The sequence below is a fragment of the Chiloscyllium punctatum genome, chromosome 13 (assembly GCF_047496795.1).
Source record: "Chiloscyllium punctatum isolate Juve2018m chromosome 13, sChiPun1.3, whole genome shotgun sequence".
Lineage (NCBI taxonomy): Eukaryota > Metazoa > Chordata > Chondrichthyes > Orectolobiformes > Hemiscylliidae > Chiloscyllium > Chiloscyllium punctatum.
In genome coordinates this window covers 78,759,680-78,776,594 of record NC_092751.1, presented here as the reverse complement: position 1 = coordinate 78,776,594, position 16,915 = coordinate 78,759,680, and the positions used below count along the sequence as shown (strand labels likewise).

The 16,915-nt window shown below is 42.2% G+C and overlaps 1 protein-coding gene across 2 annotated transcripts in view; it reads right to left on the bottom strand.

The window, feature by feature from the left end:
* The window catches only part of LOC140484553 (primary cilium assembly protein FAM149B1-like), a 185,734-nt gene that overhangs the window by 18,572 nt on the left and 150,247 nt on the right, over window positions 1–16,915 (bottom strand). For both annotated transcript variants that reach the window (XM_072582919.1, XM_072582920.1), the window contains 2 exons: window positions 12,958–13,078; window positions 4,962–5,087 (listed from right to left, as the gene is read on the bottom strand). In XM_072582919.1, coding sequence (XP_072439020.1) covers window positions 4,962–5,087; window positions 12,958–13,078 — 247 coding nt within the window. The remainder of the gene's footprint in view (window positions 1–4,961; window positions 5,088–12,957; window positions 13,079–16,915) is intronic.

Below are 16,915 nucleotides of genomic sequence, written 5' to 3'. Positions count from 1 at the left end.
CATTTACTTAAAAGCAAGAAGCATAACAAGTAAGACAGATGAACTAAGAACATGGATTACTGCATGGAATTACCATTGCCATTACCAAGACATGTTTGAAGGAGGGACAGTACTGGCAGTTTAATATTCCAGGATATCGCTGTTTTAGCTGGGACAGAAAGGGAAATAAAAAGGATGGGGGAATGGCATTACTGATTCGAGATCACATAACAGCTGTGTTGAGGGAGCAGAACAAATCGGGAGGATCTCGCAGAGAGGTATTATGGGTGAGCTTTGGAATAGGAAGGATAAAATCACAATGTTGGGAGCTTTCTATAGACCTCCCAACAGTCCATGGGAGCAGATATGTAGTCAGATACTGGAAATGAGTGAAAAAAGTAGGGTAGTTGTTGTGGGTGACTTCAAATTTCCTTTTATTGACTGGGACACCCTTAGAGCCAAGGGCTCAGATGGAAAGCAATTTGTTAGATGGTTCCAGGAGGCGTTTTGAGACAATATGTTGACAATCCAACCACAGAGGAAGACATGTCAGACTTGATATTAGGTAATGAGCTAGGACAGATTATCAACCTTTCAGTAGGACAGCATTTTGGGCTTAGTGACCGTAACTCCATAAGACTTTGAGTAGTCATGGACAAGGACAAAAGTGACCCTTGAATGAGGGCGCTTAATTTGGCAAGGGTCAGTTACAATTAAATTAGACAGGAACTGAGGAATGGTGATTGGGAGCAGTTATTTGAGAGCAAATCCATGTCTGGCATGTGGGAGGCTCTTAAAGACCAGTGAAAGACATGCACGTCCCTGCAAAACTGAAGGAAAAGAACAGCATAATTCAGGGGATCATGGATGATAAGGGAAATTGTAAGCTTAGTCAAAAGGTAAAAGGAAGGTCAAGGCAGTTACAAACTGACAAAGCCCTTGAGCATAGAGAAATTAGGAAGGAACTTAAATGCGGAATTAGGAAGGCATTAAGGGACCATGAAATGTCTTTAGCAAAGAGGGTCAAGGAGAATCCCAAGTCTTTTTATGCATGAATTAGAAGAAAGAGGGCAGTAGGGGAAAGAGTAGGGCCCATTCAAAGACAAAAGGGAGAAATTATGTGTGTCGCCACAGGAAGTGGGAGAGATCCTCAGTGAGTACTTTGCATTGGCATTCACTAAGGAGAAGGACATGACTGATGTTGAGGTCAGGGATGAGTGTGTGAATACTCTAGAGAATGTCAAAATATTGAAGGAGGATGTTTTGGGTATCCTAAATTGCATTAAGGTAGACAAATCACCAGAGCCAGATAGGATCTGTTCCAGGTTACTGCAAGAGGTGAAGGAAGAAATAGCTGAGGCTTTACCAGATATCCTCATATTCTTGTTCACCACAGGCCCAGGTTCCAGAGTGGAGATGAGCTAATGTTATTCCCTTGTTTAAGAAAGCAAGCAGGGATAATCCAAGAAATTTACAGAGCAGTGCGCCTGATGTCTGTGCTGGGGAGTTCTTGGAGAAGATGCTGAGGGACAAGATAAACGCACATTTGGAAGAAAATAGACACACTAGCGACAGGCAGCATGGTTTTGTATTTTAGATTAGATTCCCTACAGCGTGGAAACAGGCCATTCAGCCCAACAAGTCCACACCAACCTTGTGAAGAGCAACCCACCCAGACCCATTCCCCTACATTTACATTTCCCCAAATGCACCTAACATTACATGCAATTTAACATGGCCAGTTCACCCAACCTGCACATCTTTGGACTGTGGGAGGAAACCACAGCACCCAGAGGAAACCCACACAGACACGGGGAGAACGTGCAAACTCCACACAGGCAGCTGCCCGAGACTGGAATCAAACCTGGGACCCTGGTGCTGTGAGGCAGCAGTGCTAACCACTGAGCCACCATGCTGCCCGGGGGAAGGTACTGATTGAATTTTTTAAAGTGGTGACAAAGATAATTTATAAGGGAAGGGCTGTGGATATAGTTTATGCAGACTTTAGTAAGGCATTTGATAAAGCCCCACATGGCTTACTGGTACAAAAATGAAAATCACATGGGATTCGGGGTGGGCTGGCCAGATGAATACAAAACTGGCTTGGCCACAGAAGACAGAGAGTAGCAGTGGCAGGGTGCTTTTCAGAATGGAGAGTGGCAACTAGTGGTGTTCCACAGGGATCAGTCTTAGATCCTCTGTTGTTTGTAGTTAATATAAATGACCTTGAGAAAATTGTGGGTGATTTGATTAGTAAGTTTGCAGATGACACGGAGATTGGTGGAGTTACTGATAATGCTGATGATTGTGCAAGGACACAATAGGATATAGATAGATTGGCAACTTGGGCACAGAAATGGCAGATGGGAGTTTAATCCAGACAAATGTGGGGTCATGCATTTTGCAGGATCAAATTTAGGTGTGAATTATATGGTAAATGGCAGAACCCTTAGGAACATTAACATACATATGAATTTGGGCGTGCAAGTCCACAGTTCCCTAAAAGTGGAAACACAGGTGGCGAAGGTGATTAAGAAGGCATATGGCACGGGGTACAAGAGTTAACAAACCATGTTGCAGCTATATAAAACCCTTGTTATGCCACATTTGGAATACTGTGTGCAGTTGTGGTCGCCACACTACCAAAAAGACGTGGAAGCTTTGGAGAGTGTGCAGAGAATGTTCACCAGGATGCTGCCTGGTCTCAAGGGAATTGTCTACGAGGAAAAGTTAAAAAGACTAGGATTGTTTCCACTGGAAAGATTGCGGTTGAGAGGAGACCTGATAGAAGTCTACAAAATTATGAGAGGCATAGATAGGGTAGTCAGAGGTTATTTCCCAGAGTTGAAGTTTCAATGACAAAGCGGGGGGCATAAGTTCAAGGTAAAAGAGGGAAAGTTTAAGAGAGATGCCTGAGGGAAGTCTTTCATGCAGAGAGTGGTAGGAGCCTGGAATGCACTGCCAGAAGAGATGATGGAAGCAGGTACGTTGGCAACATTTAAGAGGCATCTGGACAGTTAAATGAATAGGAAGGGAATAGAAGGATATGGACTGAATAAGGGCAGAAGGTTTTTAGTTTAGTCAAGGCATGATGATCAGCACAGGCTTGGAAGGCTGCAGGGCCTGTTCCTGTGCAGTAGTTCTCTTTTGTTCTTTGATCCCACTGAAGAAGGGCTTATGCCCGAAATGTCGATTCTCCTGTTCCTTGGATGCTGCCTGACCTGCTGCGCTTTTCCAGCAACACATTTTCAGATCAAATGGACTTGGACAGGTTAGGTGAATGGACAGCATCATGGCAGATGGAACATAATACGAACATGGGGACAGTCTTGGAAAATAGTGAAGTGATAGATAATCAGTTATGGAAGAAAGGTCATTGATGAAGTAGCTGAAGACAACTGGGCCCAAGGCAGATCCAGGGTCAAGTCCCACATACTTCAGAGGTTTGTAATAACATCTCTGAACAGGTTGATTAAAAAAAAATCTACCATATGGAACTCCTGCAGCACTGACCTGGGTTGAGACGAATTATCAAACTACCTTCCTTTTTAAGTATTACTCCAAGCAGTGGAGTATTCACCTTGATCCCCATTACATTTGATTTACTATTGCTCCTTTCTGATTTCCACATTTATTCATTCCATTATTTCATCAATGCTATGAGATGATCAGTTGAATCCCACAGACTTAAGGTATTTTCCCATTCCTCAACACTACCCAGAGCATTTCTACTGTCTTCTCAGGCTTCCTGATATGCTCTGCCTTACTGTGATTGGGTCCCGCGTTAATATTACTATTCCTACTTTTTCAATTTCTGTCCTTTCTAAGGACCTTACTTACTGAAACATTTATTTTCTAGTCACACTGTTTTTAGCCAAATCTAAGTGACAGCCACTATGTTATACCTTTTAAGGTGAATCTACTCTTGTAATTTTCTTATTTAATTCCTTTTGATACCTGTGTTAGTATATTGAATTGTAATTGAGCAACAGACCCTACCTCGCATTTTGTCAGAGACCGTTTCTCTTGCATATTTCAACTGATAACTTTACTTTTCTGGACATGAAATACGTTTCAGATTTAGCACAATCTTGTCGTGACTTTGATTCCACTTTTATCATCTTATTTATCAGCTTAGTGGGCGGCATGGTGGCACAGTGGTTAGCACTGCTGCCTCACAGTGCCAGAGACCCGGGTTCAATTCCCACCTCAGAAGACTGAGTGTGTGGAGTTTGCACATTCTCCCCGTGTCTGCGTGGGTTTCCTCCCACAGTCCAAAAATGTGCAGGTTAGGTGAATTAGCAACGCTAAATTGCACGTAGTGTTAGATGCAGGGATAAATGTGGGGAATGGGTATGGGTGGGTGCGCTTCGGCGGGTCGGTGTGGACTTGTTGGGCCGAAGGGCCTGTTTCTACACTGTAAGTAATCTAATTTTATGATTTTTATCATCATTTTAGTCAACGCCTTCTCCATCTTGATTGTTTGCAGGTCTCTTTTGCAGCACTACTTATGCTTTGAGTCAGTTCATTGGTCCCAGCCTAGTTCAGGTGTAGCCCATTCTTCCTGTCCTGTTGGTGCCTTCCTTGCATTAAATGGACCTTATTTACCACCCTAATCCTTGAGCTGCATCTTTACATTGTTGACCTATTGTCTTTATCCCAATGTGCATGTTGCTGAGCTAATCTATCCATGAGACTACTATCCATGATATTCTGCTTTTTAAGTACCTCTCTTTCTGCTCTTCAGAAGGCTCTCCTCCTTATTCATCCCCATGTTATTGGCCCTACCATGAACCACAGCAACTACATCTTCCCAAGCCCAATCTTCAACCAGGCCTATCACTTCTCCTTGGGTGAATAACTCCAGCTGACACACCATTTGATTAGTAACACAGAGACCAACGATCCAATGAGACATTTCTGGTTTGTGGAACTCCACCTGTTGAAGCACTGGCAAAGCCAAAACATTTGTTCCTCCTTACCCGGAAGGTGTGTGAGGTTTTGGGTCTGGTAAAGTACTCATGACCCAGAAGTCTGTCTTTTGGAGGCAGATGGCTTGTCTCATCTATGACTGCACTGTGAGCCCGGTTTGAATACATTCGTATTTTCTACAAGAGAGGGGAGGAAAAAAAGGTTAGCTACTGGTTATTAACCTTTCTGAATCTATGACTCAGTTTACTGAAATACTTGTGTTGACTGTCATAACTATTGCTTTTTCTTCTATCCAGTCTTCCACGGTTTGCATTTCAAATACTTCAGTTTCTCACCCTGCCCACCTGAAGACTCTTGATGGGTTGAGTATTCAAAATCAGTAGGCGCTGTCTGGTATTTTTATGCTGTTTTGTGACTATCAATGATACAAATATCTCAGCAAGTGGCCCAGCAATCACTTCCCTAGCTTCCCACGAGTTCTAGGGTACACCTGATTAGGTCCTGGGGATTTATCCACTTTTACATATTTCAAGACATCTAGCACTGTCTCCTCTGAAATATGGACATTTTTCAAGATGTCACCATCTATTTCCCCACATTCTATATCTTCCATGTCCTTTCTCACAGTAAACACTGATGCAAAACACTCCTTTAGTATCTCCCCCCATCTCCTGGGGCTCCAAACAAAGGCCGCCTTGCTGATCTTTGAAGTGCCCTATTCTCTCCCTAGTTACCCTTTTGTCCTGAATGTATTTGTAAAAACCCTTTGGTTTCTCCTTAACTCTATTTGCCAAAGCTATTTCATGTCCCCTTTTTGCCCTCCTGATTTCCCTTTTAAGTATACTCCTACTGCCTTTATACTCTTCTAAGGATTCATTCGATCTATCTTGTCTATATCTGACATATGCTTCCTTCTTTTTCTTAACCAAGCCCTCTCTATAAAGCCTTGGTTAGATCACACTTAGAATATTGTGTTCCGTTCTGGTTGCTTCGTCATTGGAGGGATGTGGAAACTTTAGAGAGGGTGCAGAGGAGATTTACCAGGATGCTGCCTGGACTGGAAGATATGTCTTATGAAGAAAGGTTGAGGGATCTAGGGCTTTTAAAGACGAGAGGTGACTTGACAGAGTGTACAAGATGTTGAGAGGCATGGATAGAGTGGATAGCCAGAGATCTTTTCCAAGGGTGGAAATGGCTATCATGAGGGGGCAGAATTTTAAGGTAATTGCAGGAAGGTTTAGGGGAGATGTTCTTTTACACAGAGAGTAGTGGGTACCTGGAAAGCACTGTCAGCAGTGGGAGAAGAGAAGGATACATTAGGGACAATTAAGCAACTCTTGAATAGGCACAAGGATGATAGTAAAATGTCGGTTAATTTGATCTTAGACTAAGATAAAAGGTTGGCACAACACTGAAGGCTGAAGGTCTGTACTTTGCTGTACTGTTCTATGTTTTAAAATCCCAGAACCTCTCTTCGAATAGCATTGTGATTTCCCCACAGCACTTGGATTACAACAGTCAAGAAGGCAGCTCACGACTGTCTCCAGTACAATTTGCGATGAGAAACAAATGGTGGCCATGCCTGTGATGCTGACATCCCATTAAAGAATAAAGAAAATCTCCTTATGTGGCTCATGGTCAAGCTTTGTTTGCTAACATATGTGAAATGCCTGGGAACATTTTACAATACTAACAGTGTCTTATAAATACATGCTGTTGTTAAATGGATAGCAAATTGGCTACAAAACATAGAACATATATCAAAATGATGCAAGGTGGGAAAGGCATTTCAAAAGGACTGAGGCTTCTGTTCACTGAGAAAGTCTATAGCCTTAAATCTTGTCCTTAAACATTTAGACTTAAATGTAATGTTGCATTATGGAGCACATTTGCTGCATACTAGAAAACAGACAGGCAGGGATGGTCGGGCCACAAGAAAAGGGGGAACCCAAGTTATGCAGAAGATGCGCCAAATGATAACAGGATGCTCTGAGGCAATTAAGAACATTTGCCTTAACATCAGTGAATCTGTGTAAACAGGACGCTGAGTGATAACATTTACGGCTGTTCCCTTGTGAAATTATGGACAGTGTCTGATTCTGACCTCAAAATGAAACTCGGTACGAACAAAAGCCTTGTAATCGATGGTCAGGTCCTATCAATTACAATGGATTCTTATAACCCCTTGCAAGCTAGGCAGACACAGAAGGAAAAACATCTTTTCTGTTACAAGTTTCTGACTTGAGAGTTCAAAAAGACATGAGAGAGAGAGAGAGAGAGAGAGAGAGAGCATTTTAATACTGGGACTGCTGAAGCCAGTAAAAAATTAATTCTTTGTGCTTGCTTGCTTGGGATTGAACTTAATTGCATTTTTGAGACTTTATGATGATCTTGCGTAGCCATTACTGGTTATGAAATGCAAAATCTGTAAAAGGTAATATTGATGAAGTTTTGACTTACTTGCTATTCTTAGGCGAAAGTGAGGACTGCAGATGCTGGAAACCAGAGTCTAGATTAGAGTGGTGCTGGAAAAGCACAGCAGGTCAGGCAGCATCCGAGGAGCAGGAAAATCGACGTTTCAGGAAAAAGCCCTTCATCCTTTTGAACTCTAAAGTCAGGGACTTGTATCAGAAAAGATGTTTTTCCTTCTGTGTCTGCCTAGCTTGCAAGGGGTAATAAGAATCCATTGTAATTGATAGGACCTGACCATCGATTACAAGGCTTTTGTTAGTACCGAGTTTCATTTGGAGGTCAGAATCAGACACTGTCCATAATTTCACAAGGGAACAGCCGTAAATGTTATCACTCAGCGTCCTGTTTACACAGATTCACTGATGTTAAGGCAAATGTTCTTAATTGCCTCAGAGCATCCTGTTATCACTTGGTGAGAACAGATGTCTTTATCTTCTGCATAACTTGGGTTCCCCCTTTTTTTTGTGACCCGACCCTCCCTGCCTGTCTATTTTCTAGTATGCAGCAAATGTGTTCTGAAGAGTAGGAAAATCGATGTTTCGGGCTGAAGGGATTTTGTCCAAAATGTTGATTTTCCTGCTCCTCAGATGCTGCCTGACCTGCTGTGCTTTTCCAGCACCACTTACTTGCTGTTCTTGCAGACCATTCTGCAGACCTTACAGACTGCCCCACTGTCAATTCTAAATAATTAGATCTTATGTCTTATTTGAATTTGAATCACAACCCTGAAAAGAAAGCATGTTTAATTTGAGATTAATGAATCAGTTTAAATGAAACCTTATGGTAATATTTCAGCCTCAGGTACAGAATGATTTAGTGCTTAAGATAAAAAGCAGGAGTCTGCTCCGAGCTTAAAAATTATTCTTAACCTAACATTGAAGAGATTCTGACACAATCTGCTGGGAAGCCATTTTATGGTCAAAAGTTTGCCCTCCTTGCTAAGAAGTGATTTTGTAAAACAATTGTAACATGTCAGCTGTGCAAGGTTATCTTATGACATCTCCCACTTAATTTAGACTGGTAGTTCTCTGTGATAGGAACTTATCTCACCAGCAGACGCCTAACTCGGCTGGATTTGTTTTCCCCACTTGGATAGCTCAAGGCCTGTAAGAGTGATTAGTCAAGCACACAAAGATCTGTCAATTAACCTCCCTTACCAATTATTGTCTTTCACTGTTTTCTTTTTAATAAAGAACATGCAGTATTTTTTGTAAACTTTTTGTTTAAAGGAAGTCTGATTGTGACAGTATAGCAGAGTAGCCTGTGAGGACTCTTAAAGGAAGAGCAATACCGTACTCCTCTGGGTTATTAGAAGCTAGTTAGTTGAGCGTTTTGGTATCAGTGTTATGTTGTAGCAGTGATGCTTTTAGTAAATAAAAGGGATGACTAAAATTAAACTAAACTGTAAGAGGTTCTTTATTCTAGACTATCAAACAGTATGATCTCCAGGACGAACCAAGAGAGGCTTACAGGTTGAGTCTACAAGGGATTCCCTGGGCTGTCTCAAATCTGTACTTTAACATCATGATATGCAAAAATTATTTGGACTCATGAATTAGAAATATAAGATTAATATTTATGAACAGCACCAAATTAGGGGAATAGTCAATACAGGGGAAGACTGACAAGATACAAAAGGTAACAACTTGCAGAATTCATTTCAGTCTAGATTAATGACATACAACGAATTTTTGTAGATGGAAAAAGGAGGCCATGTACGGTCACTAATCAAGAAGAAAAGTAGAACCTAAATGAAGTAGATATGTATTAAGGGATACAAATTCACATGTCATTCAAAGTAGCAAAGTGGTTAATAAAGGTACAGATTTGGAAACAAAGTACTGATAAGAGAAACGAAACAACTGCAGATACTGGACATCAGATACAAAAACAGAAATTGCTAGAAAAACTCAGCACGGAAACAGACCCTTTGGTACAACCCGTCCATGCCGGCCAGATAATCTAACCTAATGTAGTCTCTTTTGTCAGCACTTGGCCCATATCCCTCCAAACCTTCCCATTCATAAACCAATCCAGCTGCATTTTAAATGTTGCAATTGTACCAGCCTTCACCACTTCCTCTGACAGCTCGTTCTATTCACGTATCACCCTCTGTGTGAAAAAGTTGCCCCTTAGGTCTCTTTCATATCTTTCCCCTCTCACACTAAACCTATGCCCTCTAGTTCTGGACTCCCCCACCCCAAGGAAAAGACTTCCAAGGAATATTCCAACAGTGGCCTAACGAATGTCCTGTCCAGCTGCAACATGACCTCTCAATGCCTATACTCAAAACTCTGACCAATAAAGGACCAAACGCTGCCTTCATTATCTTATCCACCTGCTACTCTACTTTCAAGGAGCTACGAACCTGCACTTCAAAGTCTCTTTGTTCAGCAACTCTCCCTCGGACCTGACCATTATGTGTATAAGTCCTGATAAAATTTGCTTTCCCAAAATGCAGCACCTCGCATTTATCTAAATTAAACTCCATCAAATGGAATAGAAGGTTTTGCGGTGTTTTTTAAACATGCGAGTCACACATACATGGACAGAAAGCAGAGTTAACTCTTTCAGAAATGGTAGCTTGGAAAAGGATGTTATTTATGCAGTATATGGGGGTGTGAGGACGGGGCAGGAGTAAACAATAGGTGGAGATAAAGCCCAAAGAGAAAGAAAAACAGTTGGACAGACAAAGGACTGTGTAATGGTCAGCCCGGGAAAATGAACAGAATCATCATAGAATCCCTGCAGTGTGGAAACAGGCCCTTCGGCCCAACAAGTCCATATCAACCCTCTGAAGAGTATCACACCCAAACCCAAACCCTGTTACTCCATTTTTACCCCGACTAATGTACCTAACCTACACATCCCTGAACGCTATGGGCAATTTAGCATGGCCAATTCACCTAACCTGCATATCTTTGGATTGTGGGAGAAAACTGGAGCACCCGGAGGAAACCCACGGAGACACGGGGGGAATATGCAAACTCCACACAGACAATCGCCCGAGGCTGAGAATCGAACCCGGGCCCCTGGCGGTGTGAGGCAGCAGTGCTAACACTGAGCCACCGTGCCACCCCAATATGTGCTAACTGGGATGATTAGTAGATTAGAATGGCTTATACATGGGAGAAGCCCATGTTTTGATGAGACCTAGTGTATGCGAGTGGGAGAAAAACATGGCAGAAGCCTGACAAGGTAAGGAAGGGGAATATGCATCTGGTGGTGGCAGCCTCCCATGGGAGGTAGCAGAAATGGTGATTAATGAATCTATGGATGTGGATGCTAGTGGAATGGAAGCTAAAGACAAGGGGAACCCTTTTGTTGTTGTGGGAGGGAAGAGAGGGGGTCGGGCCTTAATTGCGGTTGATGGGGCAGACACGGCTGCGGGCCCTGTCAATCATGGTACTGGGGAATCCTCATTTGAAGGAGAAGGTGGATGTTTCAGAGGTTCTCTTATCAAAGCTGGCATCATCAGAACAGATCAATGGAGATGGAGGAACTGAGAGAATGAAATAGAGAAGCAGGATGTGAGGAAGTACAGTCAAAGTAACTGTGGGAATTGGTGGGTTTGTAGTGGATATTGGTGGCCAGCTTATGCCTGGAAATGGAAACTGCTGTCGAGAAAGGAAGGGAGAAGTCAGAGATGGACCAGATGAAAGATGAAAATTTGAATCAAATAGATAAACATTTCTAAATCTGGACAAGAGAGGGAAACAGCACAATGGTGTCATCCATATGCCAGAGAAAGAGTTGTCAGTAGGGGTCTCTATGCCCACAAAGAGACAGGCAAAGCTGGGGCATATACAGGTACCCATGGCCACACCTTTGACCTGAAGTGAGTGAGAAGAATTAAAACAGAAGTTGTTCAGAGTGAGGACAAGCTCAACCAGACAGAGGGCGATGGTGGTGACTCAAGCCTATTTTATAGTAGAAAGTGGAAAGCATGAGGCAACGCATGCAGAGGGATTAGCAGAGGGATTGAATTCAAGAGTCGTGAGGTGATGTTGCAGCTGTACAGGACTTTGGTTAGGCCACAGTTGGAGTACTGTGTGCAGTTCTGGTCGCCTCACTTTAGGAAAGATGTGGAAGCTTTGGAGAGGGTGCAGAGAAGATTTACCAGGATGTTGCCTGGAATGGAGAGTAGGTCGTACGAGGATAGGTTGAGAGTTCTCGGCCTTTTCTCGTTGGAACGGCGAAGGATGAGGGGTGACTTGATAGAGGTTTATAAGATGATCAGAGGAATAGATAGAGTAGACAGTCAGAAACTTTTTCCCCGGGTACAACAGAGTGTTACAAGGGGACATAAATTTAAGGTGAAGGGTGGAAGGTATAGGGGAGATGTCAGGGGTGGGTTCTTTACCCAGAGAGTGGTGGGGGCATGGAATGCGCTGCCCATGGGAGTGGTAGAATCAGATTCATTGGCGACCTTTAAGCGGCATTTGGATAGGTACATGGATGGGTGCTTAATCTAGGATAGAAGTTCGGCACAACATCGTGGGCCGAAGGGCCTGTTCTGTGCTGTATTGTTCTATGTTCTATATGTTCTATGTTCTAACGCTGATGGAGAGAGAGAGGTCGAGGTTCTGAAGAAGGATTACTGGACCCAAAACATTAACTTTGCTTTCTCTCCACAGATGTTGCCATCTAGCTATTTGTATTTGTTTCTGAATAATATTCATTTCTAAATTAAATGTATTCTAAAACAAATAAGCTATAACAAACATTCACTGGATATGATATTTGACATATATATGAGGTTTACTTGAAAGCTGTGCTTCCAAATAAACCTGCTGGACTATAACCTGGTGTTGTGGGATTTTTAACTTTGTATACCTCAGTCCAACACCAGGACCTCCAAATCAGCGAAGATAGGAAGCAAAGGCAGCCGGGGTTGGGCAAGCTAGGAGTCAAGGCCAGGGCAAGGACAGAGGAAGGTAATGCCAGACAGAAACAAAGCTGGGGTAGGTAATTCTAGGAATTAATGTAAGAATGGAGACAAAGATGTTAAATCAAGTCTGCAAAATAATGCAAGGAAACAGGCCTTAAAACTAAAATAGTATTACATTATGCAGGGTGACTTCAAGCAAGAACTTACATCTTGCATGGACACCATGCTTTAAATAAGATATAAAGAAATCAAAGAATGTAGAAAGAATTGTTCATGTGATGAGGTAATGAACAGAGATTGGTGAAGTTCCAAGTGCTTTCCTTGGAGAAGTTAAATTTGAGAGGAGATTTGTTCGAGGCAATCAAAATCATAAAGGAAAGGAGAAAATAAACTTTTGAAAATATAGCAAGTAAGGAATATTTTAAGATTCCAAATTTACCCAACATTGCTTAACATTTTAAATCAGGAATGCAAAAAAAATTTCAAATTATCAATAGGAGTGATCATAAGTTTTAAATGATCAATAAGTATGTGGGTTACAGTTTCAGGTCAACAGAAAGATGTGCAATATTTGTAGTTTATCAATAAGAAAACACTTAGTTGCAGATAGGGATCATGAACATTATTACACATAATGTTGCAATTTGAGAAGCAGGTTTTAACTAGGCAAGTTTATCAGGTACCTGTGGTCGAGCAGTTAACTTTCCAGCTGAATGATCAATATCAACGCTGCCGATAGGTGGAAGTAGGGCATTGTGTCTGAGAGGCAGCGTTGAGGCAGAGAGGCGATCACTTGCTGTTTGTCTATAAACAAAAAAGATTAAAAGAAACATTGTGAGATTTCATAAGGCCATAAGATGTAGGGAACAGAAGTAGGCCACTCAGCCCTGAGAGTCCTCAACATTGACTCCAAATCCCAGGAAGTTCCATGGCATTGGTCAAACATGGGCAAGGTAACCTCTTGCTGATTACCACATACTGTCCTCCCTTAGATGACGTTGAACATCAAGTAGAGGAAGCCTCTGAGGATGCAAATAGTACAGAATGTACTATAGGAGGGGGCTTCAAGGACCATCACCATAGTAACTCAGCAGCAAACTACTGATTTGATTTGCTTTGCTTTACTATTGTTACATGTACTGAGAGACAGTGAAAAGTATTGTTTTGCTCCGAATCAGACAAATCATACCATACATAAGGGAGAAAGTGAGGACTGCAGATGCTGGCGATCAGAGTTGAGAGTGTGTTGTTGGGAAAGCACAGCAAGTCAGGCAGCATCCAAGGAGCAGGAGAATTGATGTTTCAGACATAAGCCCTTCCTTCGTACCCAACAACACACTCTCATACATAAGTATATCAGGGTAACAGAGCAGAATGCAAAATATAGTGTTACATTAGTGTTCGAGAAGGTGCAGAGAAAGATCAACTCTAATATATGAGGTCTATTCATAAGTTGGATAACAACAGGGAAGAAGCTGTTCTTGAATCTGTTGGTACATGTCTTCAAACTTTGGTGTCTTCTGGCGATGAGAGAGGGTGAAAGAGGGTGTAATCAAGGTGGGAGAACAATACAGCACAGGAACAGGACCTTCCACCCTCCACGACTGCGCCAACACATTTTACCCTTCCATACTACAAATGTCTTCACTTGCATCACTTGCACTTTGTATCCCTATCTTCCATTTCTATTCATGTATTCGTCCAAATGTTTCTTGAATGCCATCACTTCCACCACCTCCTCTGGCATTCCAGGCACTCACCACTCTTTGTGTAAAACTCTTAACTCGGCATCTCTTTTCAACATCCACCCTGAACCCGTGTCCCCTGGTAATTGACTCCTCTACCCTGGGAAAAAGGCTTGTGCTTTCCACTCTATTCATTCCATTCACAATCTTATAACATTTTATCAGAGTGCCCTTCAACCTCCTGCGTTCCAGCAAAAACAAACCCAGTCTATCCAACCTTTCCATCACAGCTAAAATCCTCCATACCAGGCAACAGAAACAAAATCAGAAGTTGCTAGAAAAGCTCAGCAGGTTTGGCAGCAATTGTGCAGAGAAACCAGAGTTAACATTTTGGGTACAGTGACCCTTCCTCAGAACACACTGTCCTCCATACCTGGCAGCATACCGGTAAACCTTTTCTGTACCCTCTCCAATGCATCCAGAACTGGTGACCAGAACTGTACGCAATATTCCAAGTGTGGACTAACTAAAGTTATATAAAGCTGCAGCATAACTTGCCTATCCTTATACTCAATACCCCTCCCAATGAAAGCATGCATGCTACAAGCTATTTTTACTACTTTATCTACCTGCACTGGTGCCATCAGTGATCTATGGATGTGCACACCCAGATTCCTCAACTTATCAGTACTCCTAAGGGTTCTGCCATTCACTGTATACTTCCACCTGTACTTGACCTTCCAAAGTGCATCACCTCACATTTGTCTGGATTAAACTTCATCTGCTACCTTTCTGCCCATGTCTCCAAATGATCTATATCTGCTTTATTCTCTGATAATTATCCTCATTATGCACAACTCCACCAATCTTTGTACAGTTTCATAGTAATAGAAGCAGGAGTAAGCCATTTGGCCCATTGAACCTGCTTCGACATTCATTAAGACCAGAAGAGAAAATGCTGTAAAATCTCAGCAGGTCTGGCAGCAGTGGTAAGGAGAGAAAAGAGCTGACGTTTCGAGTCTAACTGACCCTTTGTCAAAGCTTTGACAAAGGGTCAGTTAGACTCGAAATGTCAGCTCTTTTCTCTCCTTACAGATGCTGCCAGACCTGCTGAGATTTTCCAACATTTTCTCTTTTGGTTTCAGATTCCAGCATTCGCAGTAATTTGCTTTTATTCATTAAGACCATGGCTGATCTATCAGTTGTCTCAGCTCCTCCTACCGGTACTATCCCCATAACCCTTAATTCCCCTACCATGCAAAAAACCATCCAGCTGTGTCTTGAATATATTTAATGAAGTTGCCTCTACTTGGGCAGAAAATTCCATAGACTCACTACTCTCTGGGAAAAGCAGTTCTTCCTCATCTGTGTCTTAAATCTACTGCCCCTAATCTTCAGGCCATGTCCCCTAGACCTAGTCTCACCCACCAGCAGAAACAACTTGCCTGCCTCTATCTTATCGATCCCTTTCATAATTTTATATGTTTCTGTAAGATCAGCTCTCATTCTTCTAAATTCTAGCGAGTACAGTCCCAGGTGGCTCATGGTCTCCTCTCCCCTCATCTCTGGAATCAACCTAGTGAACTTCCTCTGCACGCCTCGAAAGCCAGTACGTCCTTCCTCAAGTAAGGAGACCAGAACTGAGCACAATATTCCAGGTGTGACCTCACAAACACCTTGTACAATTGTAGCAGAACCTCCCTGCTCTTAAATTCAATCCCTCTAGCAATGAAAGCCAATATTCCATTACCTTCCTGATTACCCATTGCCCCAGCAAATCAACTTTTAGTGATTAATGTTCGAGCACTCCTAAGTCCCTCTGTGCAATAGCATGCTGCAATCTTTCATTATTTAAACAATATGCTGAACTACTATTTTACTTCCAAGTGGATAACCTCACATTTACCAACATTGTACTCCATCTGCCAGACTCTTGCTCATTTATTTAACCTATGTAAATGTCTGTGCAGACCCTCCGCATTCTCTGCAGTTTGTCTTTCCTCTCAATTTAGTGTCAACAGCAAACTTGGATATGTTACACTCAGTCTCCTCTTCCAAATCATTTATATATATCATGAACAATTGCGGGCTGAATAATGAACCCCGTGGCACCCTGCTCACCACTGAACTCCAACCGGAGGAACACCCCTTTATCCCAACACTCAGCTTTCTATTGGTTAACCAGTCCTGTATCCAAGCTAGTACATTCCCCACAAATCCATGCATTCTTATCTTATGGGTGAGTCATATATGCGGCACCTTATTGAACACCTTCTGGAAAACCAAGTAAACAACATCCACCTGTTCCCTTCCATCCACAGTGCTTGTTACTTCCTCAAAGGTTTGTTAAACATGACCTCTCCTTCCTGAATCCATGCTGTGTCTACCTGATGGAATCGTTTCCATCCAGATGTCTCACTATTTTTTCTTTAATGACAGCCTCCAGCATTTTCCTGACTACAGATGTTAACCTAAATAGCCTCTGGTAACCTGCCTTTTGCCTCCACCCTTTTTTAAATAGCAGAGTGACATTCGCTGTCTTCCAGTCTGCCGGGTCCTGCCCGAAGTTCAGTGAATTTTGGTAAATTACCACTAACGCATCTACTATGACTTCCGCCATTTCTTTCAGCAGCCTAGAGACTTACCTACCTTTAGACCTTCAAGTTTGCTCAACATTACCCCTTCGGTGATAACAATTGAATAGAGATCCTCACCTTCCATCGTATCCTTAACATCATTCTTTGGCATGTTAGTCACATTTTCCACTGTGAAGACTGACAAAGTCTTGGCTGTTTCAGCATTACCTAATATTAGTTCTCCTTTCTCATTCTGGAAGGGACCTACATCCACTTTAGTCACCTTTTTCTGTTTTATGTATTTATAAAAACTTTTCTTGCTTGTATTTATATTCTGTACTAGTTTGCAATCATAATCTATCTTGCCTTTCTTTTTTGCC